General features: G+C 42.9%; 1 protein-coding gene across 1 annotated transcript in view; it reads left to right on the top strand.

Annotated features, from left to right (window-relative positions):
• Window positions 1-21,387, top strand: part of HFM1 (helicase for meiosis 1) — a 118,571-nt gene that overhangs the window by 36,128 nt on the left and 61,056 nt on the right. The window contains exons 16-20 of the mRNA XM_066595000.1: window positions 15,369-15,514; window positions 16,180-16,274; window positions 16,745-16,878; window positions 18,288-18,335; window positions 19,461-19,541. Of these exons, the coding sequence (XP_066451097.1) occupies window positions 15,369-15,514; window positions 16,180-16,274; window positions 16,745-16,878; window positions 18,288-18,335; window positions 19,461-19,541 (504 nt within the window). The remainder of the gene's footprint in view (window positions 1-15,368; window positions 15,515-16,179; window positions 16,275-16,744; window positions 16,879-18,287; window positions 18,336-19,460; window positions 19,542-21,387) is intronic.

The raw sequence follows: 21,387 nt of genomic DNA, 5'->3' as shown, positions 1-21,387 counted from the left end.
CCAAACAGGCCTAGTACTCAGGGGAGTCTTGTTCGTATCAGCAATTGATGAGAATCTCGTCATCTAGATCCCCACCAATCAAAACTTATGACATGTCACAAGTTTTTAAAACATCGAGTTACTTTAACTGCATGAAAGGGTATTTTAATTATATATATTTATGGCATTTTGCTAAGGATCCTCACCTATTAGTAGGATGATTTCAATTAGGCTCAGAGGTACAACATGCAGCGAGACCACCATTCTCCTGATAGTTGGGCGGCCCAATACCAATGAGAGCTAATGCAACTAGATAGACTCTGTAGTATAATGTGCAATACATGTCCCTATTCCCAAAACTAAGAGTATCTTTTTATGATACAAACAAAAACCAGAATTCAGAATGACCTAATAAACCAAGTGAAAAGTGTGTGTCAGGCCACATTTTCATCTGCACTGTAGGTTCCGTTCATAGCTTTCGCCATAGATCCACTATTGCACTATTTCATGCGGCAAAATTCCAGACAGCATAATGGAAGTCGGAAGGACCACATTATAGTCAAAGGAGTCTATTTTGCACCGTTTGATTCCATCATAGGACACATTCCATTTTGCTGTTTCCATAATGGAGAAGGAAAACGGTATCCCGAATTTAAACTCTAATGCAAATGTGAAAGTGGTCTCATCTGTGTTTCACCATTCAGTAAACTCACTTTTTGATTAACCAAATTACGAAGGATTAATCAACAGATCTATTTATGTGGAAATCAAACGGAAACCAAAGTGGATCAGTTTGTATGAGTCTTTATTAGTTCCATCATGGTCAATCTTTCAGGTCAATGCACCGCATATTGAAAAAATGATGCTAACTGTTATTCGTTTGTCAGCAATTTTTAATTAGCTTAGATCACTTGCAGAAGAAATAACATACTTAACAAGAACTCAGACTTTATTAGGAGATTGTGCACTAAAATGGGGCAAAAAGAAAGATTCTGAAATGTAGGAAGTGGATAGTTCTTGGAAGGGAATGTAAGTGCATTGTACCTTGCAACTTGTGGAGACATTATGTATTTAGCTTCTCTAGATCCTAGTGTTTAATGTAGCCAGACTTATAGGTACCTACCTTGAAGGAAGGGCATCAGCTTAAAGGGGGTTGTCTGGGTCTGTGTATAACTGGTATGGCCCACTTTATAGGTAATGTATAAGGCACCAGATAATCTGTGTCTAGAGGTCTCAGAACTGCTCCTTGCATGTTGTTCATTTATGTCCAGGGTGAGGCAAAAGTCTGGACACACCCATTTAACTGGTGTAATAATGAGAAAATTGACTTCCAGTGTGTGAAACTGTTCTGTCTTCTTACACGTTCACACAGTGTGCAGTCCGACATTCAGCATAACCATTTCTGTCTTCCAAATAAACAAACTGTTCTTCTTAATCTGACAGGTTTATTGGTTAACAGATCGATGATGATTGACGATAATAATGATGATAATGTTGATAATGGTAAAACTATAAGAATACAGATAATTTGCATAAGTATGATGCATAGGAAACATTACACAACAGTAACATGGAGGTACATGGTAAAATGGCTGCTACACATAGTGCTGCATGGCTAACTATACAGTTATAACTCCCTGAGTAACAATACAACTGACCACTGAACAGCTCTGCATAACATACTGTCTCTGAAACAAGTGTCAGGGTAATTCTATTCTAAGTACAGCACCAATCAGGCCCACCCCACTTGCCCCGCTGCCGGCGGTAAAGAAAAAAACACCACACAGGGAGGTCTGGTATAATTCCTCACATGGGGCATGGCTGCGCTTTGCCGACGTGCTTTATTACAGATTACATGAGATCTTATACCCTTTGTCCCATCACCAACAAGGGGTGATGGACTTATAACCATATATGGGCAGTCCGGATTTCCGGCCTGAGACAGTGAAAACAGTCGATATCTTGCTTATGGCGCCTCTGGCTTATGTACAGAAAATCACGTATTCAATTAACTCCAGTGCAAAGAATCACCCACTCAATTCTAAGAAAACGGCCAAGCATGCATTCTCCATATATGGGAAGTCCGGATTTCCGGCCTAAGACAGTGAAAATTATGTACATAGTGGAACATCTTGATATCTTGTTCCAGCGCTTCTGGGAAAACGGCCAAGTACACGCGGCCTTGTGTCTGGTTCCGTATCTTCTCTGAATTTCTAGAAACATCTTGTCTTCGCCTTGCAAAGCCTTGGGAATATCTGATTTAAGGCGACATATAAGTTTTTTCTCTCATTTGGAATTGAATAGAACTTGCATACAGGTATAAAAGCATAAAAAACATTTGGCAATATATATATATACCCTCACAAACCCCCCTAAAAAACTTAATATGGAGATCAAGCATCAGACTTTGCACTCTTCCTCGGTCGTCTCTCCCTTGCGTCAGGGTTTCTCCACTGCCCGTAAGTCCCTACTCCTAAAGGGGAGGGATCCCTACCTCACCTCAGAAGGAGGCCATGGATTCCCTGGGCTTATTTCCGGGCATCCATACCCTCTATCTGTACGAGTTAACACCCCGCAGGGTGTGCCCTCGCCGGAACCTAAGGTCTTCTGCACTTTCCCTAGGCAAATGGGAAGTCCACTGACAGTCCATCTTATGAGATCGGGGCAGACACAGTACTAGTCCATCTCTCCATTCTTCTGGTAACGTATCTGGTTGGCATTATCGGAACTGGCTCTTTATCTTTTTCAAACAAGGGAAACGTTGGTGTCACATTATGCAGTCCCTTATTCATACTCTTTTTGATCAAAGGGATAATACACATACAGGAAGTTACATACCCCACCTCTTCCTGCTAAAATCATATCCAGGGCCACTCTATTTTGGAACGCCATGGATGCAGTGGGCCCTAACTGGTCAGCTAACCCTTGCAAAGCATCTCTGGTGTAGTTTACAAACCTCTGCTGATTGTAATAGATATAATTCATCCAATCTACATTATTATTAACAGTGACAATACCAAATAAGGACTCAAAACCTGCTTTAGGCCTTAGTCACACGGGCGTTTTTTCACGCGATTTGCGCATCGCATGACGGATGCGCATGCGCAAATCGCGTGACCGGCGCCGAAAAATCGGCTTAAAAATCGCCCGAAAATCTGCTCCTAGCCGCGTTTCATTAGAAACGGGCCGGAGCTGTCCAGCGCATTGCATTCAATGGAGCCGGCAATACAGCGGCTCCATTGAATGCAAGCGCTGCGGGCGTGCGCGGGGTTAATTGTCGGGAAGGGGTTAAATATATAACCCCTTACCTGCAATGCATCCTTAAATGTGAAAAAATTAAAAAAAAGGATGTACTCACCTGCTCCCGGCAGCTGGAGATCCCGGCGGTCGGCCTGCAGTGGGTGTGAAGGAGGTGTGACTCAGGCTTGCCCCTGATTGGCTCAGCGCTGAGCCAATCAGAAGCAAGTCTCAGTCACACCCATTCATGAATTCATGAATGGGTGTGACTGAGCTCAGCCTCTGATTGGCTCAGGCTGAGCCAATCAGGGGCAAGCCTGAGTCACACCTCCTTCACACCCACTGCAGGCCGACCGCCGGGATCTCCAGCTGCCGGGAGCAGGTGAGAACATCCTTTTTTTTACTTTTTTCACATTTAAGGATGCATTGCAGGTAAGGGGTTATATATTTAACCCCTTCCCGACAATTAACCCCGCGCACGCCGGCAGCCCATTGCTTTCAATGGAGCGGCTGTATTGCCGCTCCATTGAATTCAATGGGCAAACATCGTTCTCCTCTTCCACAGCTGTTCCAGCTGTGGCAGAGAAGAATGATTTGTCTTCTATATGTTCTCAATGGGGTCGGCGCTGCTGCCGCCGGCCCCGTTGAGCGCATATAGAGAAGAGAACAGGAATCGCAGATCGCAGATAGGTGCGATCTGCGATTTCTGTTCTCTAATTTATCGGACGAGCGCATAAAAAGCGCTCATGTGTCCGATACCATTGCAAAGCAATGGTTTTATAAAGTCGCCGGACGCATGCGCATGCGCAAATCGCGGCAATAAACGCCCGTGTGACTAAGCCCTTAACCTGATCTCTAGAATTAAATTCATCTGGCACCCCCCTTGGCACTCCTATTGCATCTATGTATACATGTGGATCAAAGTTACCACCTGGAGCGTCAACGTCTCTTAGCACGATGCGGTGTTGGATTCTCACCCTCAGTGTAGGATTCATATTGCACATTTGATTGTATTAATTTGTTCTGAAACAGGGGGCTAGTGTACAGTAGTCAAAGGTGTGTGTTAGAGGAATTGTACCACATTATAGCATGTAAAGGATATGCAGGATCATTAGTTTTTGCAGTGCGAAGTGTGGATCCAAGTGGGCTCTCCTTCAAGCTTGACTGCAGTTGGGGCGGTGAGCAACATCTGGTAAGGACATTCAAACCGGGTTTCTCTCTCAAACTTTTTCACATAGACCCTGTCACCTGGTTTTAGATTGTGACACTCATCTGTAGGACCTGGGAGAAAAGCAGAGACTGCAGAATACATTATTCACAATTCCTTGGAGAGGCCTATGACAACATTAACAAGAAAATCATTCCCCAAACTCTGATACTGAGGCATGTAACCTCCTGAGAAAAAGAAAAACTAATAGACACTCAATTCAAGATTTGCCCATTTTCTTCATTGCCTTTTGGATCTACTTTCCCCCTACTCCGCGGATGGTAGGGTGTGTGAAAAGCCTGGAATATACCCAAAGCAGACATGATGTATTGCATTATTTCACCTGTGACGTTTGTACCTTTGTTTGACTCAATCACTTCCGGTACCCCGTATCTGCGGATTACCTCATTCATGAGCTTCTGTACGGTTACCTGCTTATTTACTTTGGTAACAGAGTAGGTCTCCAACCTGAAAAACATCAACAACAACAACAAGCACGTATTCAAGCTTCCCAACAAGTAGGAGCTGAGTGTAGCCAATTTACAATCCCTGAAATGGGTAGAGTGGTCTAGGCAAGTGTGATGTGGCAAATTTACTTCTGCCCTGTTGCTTACGGCAAAGATCATGCAAAATTGGACAAATGATGCAGCAGCTACAGAAAACCAAGGAGCCACCCGTCCTCGTTCAAGCGTCGACATCATTACTGCTTTGAGAGGTGCGTCTTTCCGTGCGTCAGCTGGGCCATCATGGGGCACAGGGACTGTGGTAAGCAAGTTCTGTTGACTGTTCACCATACGCCGTCCCTTTTTAGTCCATTTGTCTTTTTCTTAACTATAAAGTCTTTAGCATATCAAAGTCCAAGTTCATATCAAAGTCCAAGTTCATATCAAAGTCCAAGTTCATATCAGAGCCCAAGTTCATATCAAAGTCCAAGTTTTTATCAAAGTCCAAAGTTATTGTCAAATTCTTCTTTTCTTCTTTCTTCCATGGCTTGAGGGCCGCTGCTTTTGCTGTGTGGTCTGTGATGGCGTTGCCTCTCGCTTCTCCGGTGTAGGAATTGGTGTGAGCTCTCTACTTTGTCAGGTAGAAGTAGGGTCTCCATGAGACTCTGCACCGATGCATCATTCTTAATTGGCTGTCCTGCTGAGGTAAAAAACTGTCTGGCCTTCCATGTTGGGCCGTAGTCATGAGCTATGCCAAATGCATACCGGGAGTCAGTGTAAATTTTTGCCGTCTTACCTTCCTTCACTCTACACGCCTCAGCGAGTGCTTTCAGTTCCGCTTCTTGTACTGCGACATGCGGAGGCATTCTGCTTTTAGGACATCTTGTTGTGTAACCACTGTATATCCAGTGTGGAGTTGTCAATCACCCTGGGTACCATCTATAAAAAACAACTCAAAATATGCATTATTAACAAGGGCTTTCAGTAACTTTTTAAAACTTAAATTTTCTTGTTGCATCAATGCTAGACAATCAGGCTGGTATTCTATTTCAAAAAGATCAGAATCTTGTTGCAAAAAAATTTAAAAATTTAAAAATGGCTTGCAAAAAATTTAAAAATAGCTGACTTGCAATACCTAGATCACCTATGCCTTCTCCTCCCCCCCTTTAAACCAGGGTACTCAATTGGAACAATAGTACCCGGTTTAAGGTAGTATAACATTGTAAAAAGATTTGATGGATGCAGATAAGGCCTGTACGATGTTAGCACCTATAACAGAAACATGAGTTACACCGGGGCAGAATAACCTACAAACACCTATTAATATTTGAAATGTGATATCCCTTTAAGTGAATTCATTATTAGTCTGTTCCTGCATGCAATATCTTATCAAAATTTGAGACAGGAGAAAAAACAAAACAAAAAACTTTTACTAGCTGCTCAAGCTCCTCACCCCTCCCTTGTCGAGAAGAGGGATGAAACATTACGTACTATTACATCATCTAGCTCCACCCCTTCGATATTGGCTCCGTGCGTCTTTCTTCCCAGCTCCATTTCAGCGTAACAGTCCACACGTCCACATCTCAACCAAGCAAAGTCCCATTCATGGGGAGGACTTTTATCCCCAGTCAATACCTGCATCACACATTCCACCACAGCTTGAACACGGGTCACTAACTCTCATCCATCCATACTCTCAAGTCTGCTCCGTCACCCCCTCATTGAGATGTACCAGTACATACAGATGCACGGACAAAAAAAGTTTGACAAACATACATACATCAGTTGAAAAACATTGAGGTGAGTGCTTTTAATTTTATAAAGTACATGATTCTATTGAGATGAGATTGTGAATGAGCGCTATCTTTGACAAATTATGTGAAAAAAAATTTGCTGAGTGACTGAGACATTCTATCTTTCTTATCTACTGAAGCTATTATATGCTGTATTAAACGCTGAAGTATTTTAGAATATGGGTATTTTTCAACCCCCCTGCCTTTCTTTCTCTGTATTTCTCTGTATTTGACCCTGAACAAAAAGTGAAGTCTGAAAGCCCCCACCTTTTCAAAACAAACTGTTATCTCTCCGCGAATATGAAACACAGACTGAATCGTTTTAGCTTAAACTATTGCCTGACCTTGCAACATTCATTTTCAACCCCTGTATAAGTAAGAATATAACTTAGAAATTGCTATATTTCCCTGCCTACTAAGACGGTATAATTAATTAAATTCATTTCAATTCATTGTAAGCAAGCAAAGATATTAACCAAGGTTGTTATTGCATTTTCTCTCTCGCTGTTATCTTCCGACCTTGGAAAGCTTACACAGACTCGCAGCTACATGTCAACAAAACTCTTCTCCCCTAAAAGCAAGCTCAGTTAACTATTTGCACATACAGTATATACATATATATACACACACATATATATCTATATCTATTATCTATCTTGTATTATACACATTTTCATCTCTTTGCCAACAAATCACATGCATTGTAACTTTCTTATCGACTTTGCCTGCTCCCCTTATTTCTCTCCCCTACCTAACTGCCAATATAACCTTCAATAGACACTCTCCTGACGCCCTCTTGATCACTTACTGTACTTTTCAACATTTCACTTACGGATACTTTCTTAAACAAATAATGTGTACATACCTAACTTTCTCTGACTGTCTCTCTCTCTCTCTCTCTCTCCAGCACTTTCTAGCAAACCTTGGTCTTTCAAGGCGCCTCTGGGTCCTAAAGACCTCCTCCCAGACACCATTTTGTAATCTGCGGGTCGGTGTCACACATTTTCATTAGTTTTGTTACATTCTACAGATTCATCCACACGGCGGCAGCCCTTGAGGGGCTCTGTCTTCTTTAATAAGATCTTACGCATATTAGAACAACAACAACAATAATAATAATAACACGCTCCATAGAATGCATCCCTCTTAATTTTCAAATTGTCAGCCCCTTATATACCGGCAAAACAACCGAGGGTCCCTTCTCCTTATGGAACCAGCCCCATAAAATGCATCTCTCTGAAATCAAATCGTTAGCCCCATATATAAGGCAAACCGACCGAGAGTCCCTTCTCTTATGAAGCCTGTCTCACAAAATGCATCCCTCTCTGCTAAACCATTAACAACTAACTAAACTAAACTGAGGGTCCCTTCTCTTGTGAGACTAAATGAAAAGAAAAAGAGAAAAAAAACTTCTGCAGATACAACAATCTCCACTATTATTAAAACGTTAAAACTTCAAAGTACAAATAGACTACAGACTAGTTTCCGGGTGACCGATTGGTGCGCATATCACGGTCAGTGGTCCATGACGGCAAACCCGGAGCCCACACGAGTTACCGTGTAGAACTCTTAACCCAACCAGTCCGGTCACAAACCACAGATAGTCAGTCCTGCTGCAAGACTCGCACTGTAAAACACAACATAAATATATGCTGGCCTTACCTGGAGTTCTAAGTGAGTTGATCAGGCTCGGTTTGCAGCAGGACGGCTTCTCAGTGGCGTGGATCCGGGTGGAATGCGTTGTAGGCTCTGGCTTTGTCGCCCCAGTTGGTTGCGCCATTTGTCAGGGTAATTCTATTCTAAGTACAGCACCAATCAGGCCCACCCCACTTGCCCCGCTGCCGGCGGTAAAGAAAAATACACCACACAGGGAGGTCTGGTATAATTCCTCACACGGGGCATGGCTGCGCTTTGCCGACGTGCTTTATTACAGATTACATGAGATTAAAAACATTTGGCAATATATATATATACCCTCACACAAGGGTAGTTTTCTTACCAGATATGCTTTTACAAAGATGGTGGATTTTGAAGAGGAGGGAGCAAAGGCAAGTCTGAACTCTATCTCTAGCTGGAAGTTCCTTCTTCCCACAATGCCTTGCAAACTACCCATAATACATCAGTCTTTAAGGTAGAAAAACAAGTTGTAATACATTTGCAACACAGCTAGATGGTGCTGTAACCACTAAACACCTAGAATGGAATGTTATGTAGCTTCGGTTTATGTGGAGGAGAACACTCCCCGTCTGACATCAACGGACGTCACTATTGGGTCTTTCCGGTGAAAACAACAAAACAAGTTCCGCGACTGGCCTGAAGAATAGTTTGCCTTCCCCAGGCTTCCACACTTTGACCTCGAACGTGCGTACCTTCCCATTCTTGCTCGGGAATGTGTTGGTGATGAGTACGAGCAGATTTGTGACGTGATGATGCCTGGGAATTACCATAGGATGTTTTTCCTTAAATTCCACTTTGGCTGCTTGTAGGCGACCTCTTATTCTTAGGGACCCATCTTGGTCAATGATGGGATCAAGCTTCTTCAAGGCGCTGTCCTTGAAAACTGTTTGGCCTTTGCTGAGGTAGTCTATTTCTTTTGCATAACATTCGTGTTGTATAGTGCGATTTATTATACTCTTGGCTCTGTCCAGATTGGTAGCAATAAAGGCGTGTTTGCAGTGATGCCAACCCTTACAAGGTCTTTGACTCACAGGTAATGTCGACCTATAAGACTGAGCTATATGGCTTAGACAGGCTATAGCACGAACGAGCGACATCCAAGTGGAGAATCTGTTGAAACAATGGGATTTGAGTTGCTGTTCCAAAGCCACCATGCATAGAGCAGATACTTCAGGTCGGATTTCTTCATCGGTATCTGGGTTTATCAATTCGACTGAGTCGGATCCAATGCTGCAAGACGTTGAACGGTACAGAAATGCAGGACCCATAAACCAAGTTGTATTCTTAAGGCCACCCGCTGCTACAGATCTAGTTGCATGGTCTGCCGGATTATGGTGCGTAGGAACATAGTGCCATTGCTTGGGACAAGTGGACCTCCTGATCCTTAGCACCCTATTGCTGACATAGACGTAAAAGTGTCTGGTTTCGTTGCGAATATATTCTAAGACTACCTTACTGTCTGTGTAAAATACGACTTCCTCGATTTCCAGATTCATTCCTGACGTTATAAGTTCAGCCAACTCTACCGCAAGCACAGCAGCGCATAGTTCCAGTCTGGGTATAGTGTGCTCGCGGAGTGGCACCAGTTTGGCTCTGCTCACAACAAACCCTATATGGCATTGTTCCTTGACGTCTATGGTCTTTAGGTATGCTATGGCAGCAATCGCCTTGACTGATGCATCACAGAAGATATACAGTCTTTGCATCTTGACTTCCGTTGAAGGCACGGAAGCATATGGGCGTGTCACATGAAGACTGGACAAAGTTTCAAGAGACTTTCTCCAACCTGTCCACATGTCTTTTTTCTCCATGGGAAGCGGATCATCCCAATCAGACGTCTCTGTGGTGAAGTCTCTTAGCATCATTTTGCCTTGGATGGTAACAGGTGTTACGAATCCCAGAGGATCATATAGGCTGTTTATGGTAGACAGGACCCCTCTGCGTGTGAAAGGTTTTCCTTCCTTGCTGATCTGGAAGGTGAATGTGTCCGCCTTTAAATCCCAGGGCAGACCAAGGCTCCGTTGCATGGGAAGGGAGTCTGTGCTAAGATCCAAGTCCTTTAGATCGCTTGAATGATCTTGAGGTGAGAAGGCCTCCATTAACTCACGGCTGTTAGAGGCGATTTTGTGCAACCTCAGATTAGATTGAGCAAGCATTTCTTGAGCTCTTTTCAGGAGATTGATTGCGGTCTCGTTCGTGGGTGTAGACTTCAAGCAGTCGTTCACACAGAAGGCCCCTTCTACAAAGGACCCGACATCAGACCAGCACCTTGCTTCACCCTCTCGGGCTGAGTGTCTGAGACCATAGATGGCAACTGCGGGGGAAAGACTGCTTCCAAAGATGTGCACCCTCATCCGGTACTCTATGATGTCCTTGTCAGGGTCGTTGTCGCAGTACCAGTGAACCCCAAGTAGTTTCTATGTTCTTCCTTGACGAGAAAGCAGTTGAACATTTGTTGTATGTCGGCCATAAATGCTACAGAATCCCTGCGGAAGAGTACCTCTAGAAGTCTGTTGTTGAGGTCTGGACCGGACAGTAAGACATCATTTAGTGAGACGCCTTCACATCTGGCACTCGAATCAAATACTACCCTTATCTGTGCTGGTTTTTTAGGGTGATAAACGCCGAATATGGGCAAGTACCAACACTCCTGGGAGTCTTGGAGCACGGGTGCCACTTCTGCGTGGTTGTTCTGGAATATTCTTTCCATGAAGGTGAAGAAATGTTCCTTTTTCTCTGGTGTTCTCTGGAGTTTGTGTTTGAGGGAAATAAATCGGCTGTAGACGAGTTATTTGTTGTTAGGCAGGCGTTGTCTCTGGGTTTTGAACGGTAGAGGTGCGACCCAGCTTTTGGACTTGTCCTTTACTATTTCTTGATCCATGATATCCAAGAACAGCTTGTCTTCTATGGACATTGCGACCCTGTTGTCCTCTCTTGTCCTGTGGAAGACTGTGCACCCTAAGTGATCTTGCTCACCGTCGCAGGCGTGGTCTTCACAGGAGGGATCTGCGAAGGGACAAGGCACGGGAGTGCTTTGTGGCAACTCTTTTATCAGGAAACTGTTGTGGCATGGCTGGAATAGGGAAGGACGTCCACTTTCAAGTGTGTTGGTAAGCATGCTGTTGACTGAGGTCGGCTTGTGTGCTCCTCCTAGACAGACTTCTCCAATGATGACCCATCCTAGGTCAAGTCTCTGGGCGTATGGAGCATTCTGGGAACCGTTAATCTGTCCCCTAGCCTTATGAACTCGTAGTATGTCTCTTCCAAGGAGTAGGACTATTGGGGCCTTTGGATCAAGTTTCGGTATCAGGTGAGCTATACGTCTGAGGTGGGGGTGGTATGCTGCTACCTCTGGTTTAGGTATCTCCGACTGGTTGTCAGGAATGTGATTGCACTCAAGTATGGTTGGCAGGGGCAAGCAGGTCTGACCATCTATGGACTCTACCATGTATCCAGTTGCCTTCCTCCCCGCCGTCTCAACGGTACCTGCGCACGTCCTTAAGGAGTAAGGAGAACCAGGCCCTACGATGTTGAAGGTGTCGAAGAAGGTGGATTTGGCTAAAGACCTGTTGCTTTGGTCATCTAGGATTGTGTATACCTTGATCGCCTTATCTCGGTGGCCGACAGGATAAACCCTGACAAGACAGATTTTGGAGCATGACTTCCCTCCTGCAAGTCCTTTAGAGATCTCTGTACACTGAGAAGTGACTATTGCTGTGTCTATCTGCTCTCTGTCCTGTTCCTCTGCTTGGCATGATCCCTGAGACGGTGGTCCAGGGTGTAGAGCCGTGTTGTGCTCTGTGCTACCGCATTCAGTGCATGTCAAACTAACCTTACAGTTCCTCGCGAAGTGCGATGTTGTAGTGCAGCACCTGAAGCAGATGTTGTTTTCTTTCAGGAATTCTTTGCGGTCTTCTAAGGACTTCTCTCTGAAGGCTCTGCATTTTAGCAAAGAATGTGGTTTCTTGTGCAGGGGGCATTGTTTGGTAGGATCCTCGTGTTTGTTCTCTTCTTGATGAGGCTTAAACGACCTGTAAGGAGAACCTGTGGAGGCAACATTAGTTTTGTGGACCGCTACTGGTGTTTTAAGAGGTTTGACACCAGGGGTAGTGGGACAAGACAATGTAAAGTCAAAACTGGGATCGTTTCTGATCCTTGCCTGTTGAGCAACAAAGCCTACAAATACCCGAAAGGGGGGAAATGGTACATTATGAACCTGTTTATAATGGGAACCATGCGTGAGCCACTTCTCCTGTAAGTTATAAGGGAGTTTTTGGACAATTGGATTAACACCCCTGGCGGTGTCCAGGAATGCTAGCCCTGGCAGATCTCCTTCTGCCTGAGCAACTTGTACCTCTGTTAACAAGTCACTAAGTTCCCTGAGTTTCTGGTAACTCTTACCTACTATTTTGGGAAAATTATCAATTCTCTTAAATAAAGGATTTTCTATAGCTTCTATTGACCCATAACACTCATCAAGTCTTTCCCACACCATCTTTAGGCCTTTGCCTGGATAGTTTATGTTAATGTCTCTGATCCTTTTGGCGTGTTCAGCAGACTCGCTTCCCAGCCACTTTACCAAGAGATCTAACTCCTCACTGCAGGAGAGACCTAAGTCCCTTATGGCGTTCTGGAAGGAGGCTCGCATGCTCTGTAGTTCTCTGGGCGATCTGTGAACTTTATAAGTTCCTTGGTAACCAGTTCTCGTTTAGCAAAGAACCTAGCGAAGTCCACGACAGCCTGGTTAGCGCCAATACTACCCGGTGTGCTGTTGTTATGCTGCGTGTGAAGTGTATCACCATACCTTTTAGGAGTTTCTGGCTTAGGGCAGTCTGTTAAATACCACTCTGATGCGAAAGCTGTCTCTTTAAGCCGGGGAGAGGGTTGTAGCTTCCTTTTTGTGGGGTGGTAGTCGTGGTCAGCACTGCTTTGTCGCATACCATCCTGTTTGAGGTACTGTGTCTCGAAGTGGGTTCTTAGACGCTCTGTTTGATATACTGGATTGTAGCCGTCTTCTGCCTTAGGATGCTGATGGACATATTCTGAGACGCGCTGTGCTGGATCTTCTTGGTCTAGGCCTAACCCGAGTACCTGGCTGTGTTTCTCTAATTCGGGGAACTCTGCGGCTTCTAGGAACTCTGCCTTGGCTAATGCGGCTGCTGCTTCTTTCTCTGAGGTGAGTTTTTCCAGTGACACCTGCAGGCAGACTCTCTCTTTTTCTTGATCTGCTTGCTTTAGCTTCAGTTGCATCTCTTGTGCTGCAAAGGTGGACCTTACTTTTGCTGCCTCAGCTTCTGCGCCGGCGAGAGCAGCCATTTCTCTTATTGAAGACCTGCTAGAGCAGCTTGCTCGTGACCTGGTCTTATAGGAGGATGTCTGGCTAGTAGACATTGTGTGCCTGTTTGCTGGCTGCTTAATGTCTCTGTGCAGACTCAGTCCAGGTAGGAGCAGACTTCAGCTTGGCTTAGATCTTGCTGCGTTTACTTGGGGCTGCACTCGTGTTTCTTGTGACTAAATGGCGTCCGCTGCAATCTTGTACGTAAGACCGCGTGGCTGCTGGCGGCTCCGTCTAGTCTGATCCACTATCGCTGGTGACTAGCATCTGTTTTACTGTTCTGTCTTCTTACACGTTCACACAGTGTGCAGTCCGACATTCAGCTTAACCATTTCTGTCTTCCAAATAAACAAACTGTTCTTCTTAATCTGACAGGTTTATTGGTTAACAGATCGATGATGATTGACGATGATAATGTTGATAATGGTAAAACTATAAGAATACAGATAATTTGCATAAGTATGATGCATAGGAAACATTACACAACAGTAACATGGAGGTACATGGTAAAATGGCTGCTACACATAGTGCTGCATGGCTAACTATACAGTTATAACTCCCTGAGTAACAATACAACTGACCACTGAACAGCTCTGCATAACATACTGTCTCTGAAACAAGGGTAGTTTTCTTACCAGATATGCTTTTACAAAGATGGTGGATTTTGAAGAGGAGGGAGCAAAGGCAAGTCTGAACTCTATCTCTGGCTGGAAGTTCCTTCTTCCCACAATGCCTTGCAAACTACCCATAATACATCAGTCTTTAAGGTAGAAAAACAAGTTGTAATACATTTGCAACACAGCTAGATGGTGCTGTAACCACTAAACACCTAGAATGGAATGTTATGTAGCTTTGGTTTATGTGGGGCAGAACAGAAACTACTAATTGGAAGGAAGACAGCATTTCTTTGGTGGGCATTTTGAACTCTGCCATATTGAATTCAGCTCAGGTTTTTCAAATGGGAAGGGGGTCATGTGATATATCAAGCTTGGCTACAATTTACTCAGAGATACTCTGGGAGTGTCAGTTTTGCCCTATCTTTACTTGTTTAGGAGTTAAGTGAGGGCAAAGTTTCACAAAGCGCTTTGCATGGTGTGTTTGATCTGTCCTCCTTTCTGCCAGATGCACACGGTTAAACATTTAATCCAGTCTTCGTGAACATGTTAATGAACTGCGGGTGATATTTATTCGCAGCACTGTAAGAATCACCTTTCAGGTGAACCATATTGCATATGTTTTCCACATACACAAGGGACTTTTAATGGCCCCAGAGATAAAAGTCCAAAGGCCTTTAGTCCAGTGGCCTTTGCAACCATTCTTTCGGACCTCAACACCCAATCTAGTGTCCAGGGAATTGCACATCCAACCATCTGTGAGTAGAGCCACAGCAAAGTGCAGAAGTGCACCATCCTGTTGAAAGCAACTTGGAAACTCACTGTTCTCATTGAACATAGACAGGAATATGGCATCCTGTAACATCTAGAGGTACTTCTCACTGTTAAATGGTCTGTCAATGAAAAAGAGCCCTGAATGTCAGACACAATTTACCAAATTTGGAAGTCAATGTTTTCATTATTACACCAGTTAAATGGGTGTGTCCAGACTTTTGCCTCATCCTGTATATCTAGAGGTTGATAAATTATAGTTTGTTAAGACACTATCATTTTTCTTTTTTTTTTTACTTTTGTTTTACTTAGTTACCACTAGCACTTTGGCCATGGGTGTTAACCTTCCAGCTCATTTGGTAATCATCAAATCAACCACACATTATGCAGCAGGAATGTTTCAGGAGTATAGTGAGACAGATATTTTGCAAATGATTGGTAGGGCTGGAAGACCTCAGGTAAGTGCTTCTGCAATACTGCAGCTCCCCTCACTTATGTCTACTAAGTCTTGTGGAACCAATCATTTCAGGATAAATGTAATATTCGTGTTTCAGTAACTAATGTTTTATCCTGAGAAAAACTTTATATAGTTTAATTAAGGGTCTCTGAGTCTGACATTTACCAAATGCAAGATGACATTTTCTATTAGCTACTCGAAAATGATAACATGTGGCTTACACCGAAAAAAAATACCACTTAAAAAAAAATTTAGTATCTATAGACATTTTATATGTTTTTTTTTTTTAATTGTGAACGCTCACCTCGATAATGATTTTTTAAACTAATTTTTAATTTATTGCACTTTCAACTGTTATTAATTGAACAACAAACATTCCAGCAAGATCTACTTCACAAGGTGTCATCATTACGCATAAGATATACAGCATAGTGCAGAATACATATACATAAGATGCCATAGATGTACAGAAAGTTTGAAGGTATCGCCGCTGCAACAATAACATGTCATCAGTAACTTTGACATATTGCCATAGCACTCAGTGATACTGTAGTCATTCGAACAAATAATGGGACACTGATCTTGTAGCTGGCAAATTGACAACTGTATGTAGCGAACTGTATGGCGAATGATTAAGTATTATTCTTAACAACTATTTGTTGATAGTTTGATACAACAGCCATAGCAGTTATCATGACAAGGAAAAGTACTAAGGAGAAATACGTACAGATGCTAGACGGAGCGGATACCATTGAGAGCAGGTCAGTAATCATGTTACTAGATATTAGCTAAACATATACAGTATGTAAAGTAATGGGAATTATTACAAAGAAAGTAATGTACATAATTATGTTAGAGATGAGCGAATATACTCGGTAAGGCACATTACTCGAGCGAGTAGTGTCTTATCCGAATATTTCCCCGCTCGTCTCTAAAGATTTGGGGGCCGGCGCGGGTGACAGATGAGTTGCGGCGGGGAGCGGGGGGGGGGGGGGGGGAGAGGGAGAGAGAGATCTCCCCTCCGTTCCTCCCCGCTCTCCCCTGCCAGCCCCCGAATCTTTAGAGACGTGCGGGGAGATACTCGGATAAGGCACTACTCGCTCGAGTAATGTGCCTTACCGAGTATACTCGCTCATTTCTAGTACCAGTTTAAAATATTTTTGTTCAGTTGACTAAAAGGGCTAAACAGTTTCAATCACAGGACACAGTTGTATATTTTATATTTCTACAGCTTGCACAGGCATCTTGTAGAACATTTAAATGCAGAAATAACATTGCACACTATAACTGACGTGAACATTGCTTTGGAATGGATAAGATCAACTTTCTTGTACATCAGGGCATTGAAGAATCCATCTCACTATGGTATGTGCTCATATTTGTAGCTCATATAGGACAAAGAGCAATAATGAAATATAGAAACATTGAAAATCTTACTTTATTTGCTACTTCTGTTCAAGTAACTAGATAAGAAGAACAACTCCGACCTAGACAGCTATATGCATGAATGTAATAAACATTTGGTCATCTTTTTGTTACCTATCTTGTTAATCAACTCTTTCTATATTATCTAATTCGAAGGACAGGCATATTTGCTGGTAACCAACGACATTGACCTGAATATCAACTTTAGGCCCGGCTCACACGGCCGCAAGCATAATACGCTGTAGATCTGGAGCCGGCGTAAGACCTGGCATACTGCTGCGTGTGGCGGCAAAAGTTAACTACGCATGACAGCGTATCTCATGCACGCTGTCATGCACAGTACACCTGGGTTTTTCGGTTATATTTCCTGTGCAAAATCGCACACAGCATGTCTTATTTTTGGAATTTTAGTGCGCATTTCATCACCCATTGAAATGAATAAGGTAAAAAATGCAGTAAATACGCAATTGCATGCATAATGCTACATTCTTTACGCAGGTTACTATGCCACCAGGAGGGGAGAAAAAAGTTGTGACGTCATCAGCTTGCTGGCCTGAGTTGGTACTGTGCAAAAATACGTAGTAAAAATGCAGGCAAACACACACAATAAACACATAAAAACACAGCGTTTCTACAGACGCTTGTGTGGGAGTGGCCTGACACTAATACTGTACTTTTCCACTGACAAATAAGGTTTGGACAGAATGTCAGTGGATCATATGGTACTAAACCAATGGTCCTTAAGTTTGAGTTCAGGAATCGCCCACCATCACCACCAAGAGGACCGTGGATAGACTTCAGACAGTTTGTACTTGGAGATGAAAACTGGTGTTCTTATATTCACTACCCACTAACTGAATATGATGAACTTTTTAAAGAGGACATGTCATTTCCTCTGAGCTTTGCAACTGTAGCCTCATTTATTCTATCATACCTCTTCTTATATCTGTTTCCCCACCCCCCAACGCTCCTCGTTTCCTCACCCCTACCTCTGTTGGATTCGGCTCTCAAAACTTTGAATCTGTCAAGAAGGTGGTATCCTCCGCACATTGTCAATTAATGATACTAGTGGGTGGGGAAAACCTCATGTCATCCATTGTCATTGCGTAGAGGAGACTGCCCACATGACAGATACAAAGCTCTGGGAGTTGAATTCAGACAGAGTTCGATGGTTGGGAATGGTGGGGACATAAAAACAAGAGGTGCAATAGGCAGCAGGGCCATGGCTATGAAGATATGCAGTCGGCCCCGCTGATCAGAAGACATGACAGCTCTGCTTTAAATTAAATAATAAATGACACGGCTGACATAAGGATAACAAATAATAAAAAATTGTTGTTTTTTTTTAGGTTTCCCACAAGGACTTGATAAAATAGGAATCGAAGCTAAATTGCAGGGTATACTAATGGTCTTTTTTATACACCTATTATTTTTACCATACCTCTGAGTATACAATGCATATCTATACTTGTATATATATACATCTAACAAATAGAGGTGGTCAAGATTCTGGAAAACTCTATATTAATTAATCCTTAACAGTGTGCAAGTGGATACTTTCCTTTTTAAAATAGTTTTCAGTACATTTGTGTGTCGCATATACACTACATATTGTTAGCAGAGCGCTTTTTAATGTGTGCAAACCGATGGCTTAAGTACAGAGAGCTACGCTCACAAAACCCTTGCAGCACTGCACAGAGGCTGTATTGCCCCCCTAGTACAGCCACCCATATGCTGCTGTTAGGCTGGGTTCTCATACGGCGGAATCCCGCCGAAAATCTCGCGGTTTAGCCTCACCGAAAAAACGCCTCACCAGATTTCCGCCAGGAAAGTGCTTCTTTAAAACCCGCGTCACTTAGCTCGGGTTTTGGAACGGCTTGGCCACACGCTTTTCCATAGAAGAGAGCGCAGCCACAATGAAAAAAATTGACATCCTGCGGCCGGGGAATCTGCACTGCAGCGCCAGCTTCTGCCAGCTTTGCTATGACAGATTGACCGCCCCCTGGGGACGAGATTTTTCTCAAATCTCGTCCACATTGCTGGCTAAACCCGGGATTAGCGGCCGCAGTTGGATTTGCCGCAGAAAAATTCCAGACAGAATTTCCATGGCAAATCCACCCTGTGTGAGTCCAGCCTTAAGGTTCTGTTGCTTGACGTACGTACATAGATATTACTCCCATAAAGTAATGCTACTAAGAGAGACTACTTTCGTACTAACATAATGAAATGGAGCATGCCATGATTTCATTTCTGTCAGATTCCATAAGCATTATATCAGAGACCGGTGGAAGACTTTATGGGACCATAGACATGCATGTGAAGAGTATTACGGCTCTGTACAACTCAGATGCCGTATGGGGTAATTGAGTACCTTCAGTGTGTTTAGCAGGCACAAAATAATGAATTGAACAATTATAATGTTATAATTAAAATGTTTTAATAATTAGAATTGTGGACTTCACTAAATATTAATAATTCATATTTATGTTGATTGATAGTGTGCACATTGTTTTCTATAACAGAGCTTTGCTTGAAAAATCTGAATGATTTATCATCAGTCGGATTAATTAGAATGGATGAAGAAATCAATTTTAAGCCTACAGGTAACTAGTCAGCAATAGTAAATGTACATGACATATGCTGTACATCCACAGTAGTGCATGTTTTGTGTTGCATTACAAGGCCTAAAATAAAAACAGGAAAAAGGAGAGCAGTGGAGCAACCTCTGCTAAAACTGTGGATAGAGGAATTAATAAGTGTAGAGACAAGATAAGGTGCTGCCTGTCCATTAATTGCCAACTGTGTAAAACGGGGTGTAGTAATTAGACTGAAGGAAAGTATTTAAAGTCATGAACTAAAGGCGGAACTCTTATAATAAGAAAAAGCATGATGCAATGAGTGATTAACCCAGTTCTTCCTTATTAAATGATTAAAAACAGCCAATATTAACATGTTTCGGAGACACAGTCCCTTCTTCAGAAATGGCTGTAGAAAATTGTGGAGTTTGTGAGAATAGTAGTTTCCTGCAGCACTAGATAGAAGACTGCATCCCCGAAACACATTTATATTGAATTCTGCAATGAAAATCTGCATCAAAATTGGCATGTGGATTTTGGTGCATGTTTTCTCTGTGAATTTAATTAGCTTATGAATGGTGGTTTTGATGCTTAAAAAGTCCAGTTTTCTTACTTGTTCCTTGCTCACAAATGACAAAGATAAGAAAGCTGTCTGAGCAGCCCAGAAATGCTGTTATCACCAAGCACAAGCAGTCGAAAGGATGCAAGACTATCTCTAAATACCTTAGCATTCTGGCTTCAACAATTTGAAATGTAATCAAGAAGTTTGCTACTCATGGAACAGTCAAGAGCCTTCAAGGATGTGGAGGAAAGAAGAAAATTGGTCAGATAACCCTATGAAAGTCTGTTTGAAAAGTGGCAAAAATACTAAGTACAACATCCAAAGAACTTCAAGCTAAGCTGGAGACATCTGGAGTAATGATTGCAACTCGTACTATATGCTGCACACTAAACAAAACAAGGCTATAAGGGTGAAGGCCATGGAGGATCACGCTGCTTAACGGCATGAAAAAATCTGAAATTTGCCAAAAGTTACATAAATGAACCACAATTCTTCTGGGAAAATGCGCTATAGACAGATAAAATCAAACTAGAGCTCTTTGGCAATGCATACCAGAGTTATGTTTATAGTTGATGAAATAAAGTCTAGAAAGAAAAGTACATCCTACCTACAGTGAAACGATGGAGGATCCATAATGTTATAGGGTTGCTTTTTGCTGCCTCTAGTACTGGAGGCCTTGAAAGTGTTACAGGAATAACAAAGTTAGAGGATTATCAGAGCATTATAGTGCAAAATGTACTTTTAAGTGTATGAAAAATACATGTGAGTTGAACAAAATGGGTCCTACGGTAGGATAATAACCAAAGTCTAAATAATAAGCAATAATCTAAAAGTACACAATAATTGTTAAGAAGGAAAAAATGTACTGTTTTAAATCAGTCCTCCTTTCCATAAAGTGGTGCCACCAGAGGTGAGTGACACAAGGCCTAATGGCAGATGTGCCCCTTAGTTGAAGGGGAAGTGCCTTTCTACAGTTTACCTCAGGCAGCAGAGATGCTGGGTTCACCCCTGGTACTAGTTATGTGGCTGGGCACGCATAGGTGTCCTGTAGGAAGTGTCCAGGATCAAGTGTCTTATGCAGTCGAATGATGCAGTTAAACAGTACAGTTCGACAGGGCAGGGGACAGGTAAACTGCACATTCACCTACACTCTGCACATTAACACCCTCATCTTCACACTAACTACCACCACAGTCCTCAGTACAAGCCTTAACACTTTCTTCCTATGTCCAGCCCCAACACAGTCCATCCACATGAGCTCCTCTCTACTCTCCTCACCCATGCACAGCTGTCACACACTCCTCACCTTCC

This window comes from Eleutherodactylus coqui, chromosome 3 (genome assembly GCF_035609145.1).
Source record: "Eleutherodactylus coqui strain aEleCoq1 chromosome 3, aEleCoq1.hap1, whole genome shotgun sequence".
In the NCBI taxonomy this organism is placed as follows: Eukaryota; Metazoa; Chordata; class Amphibia; order Anura; family Eleutherodactylidae; genus Eleutherodactylus; species Eleutherodactylus coqui.
Note: the sequence above shows the minus strand (reverse complement) of the source record. Positions and strands in the feature narration are given on the sequence as shown.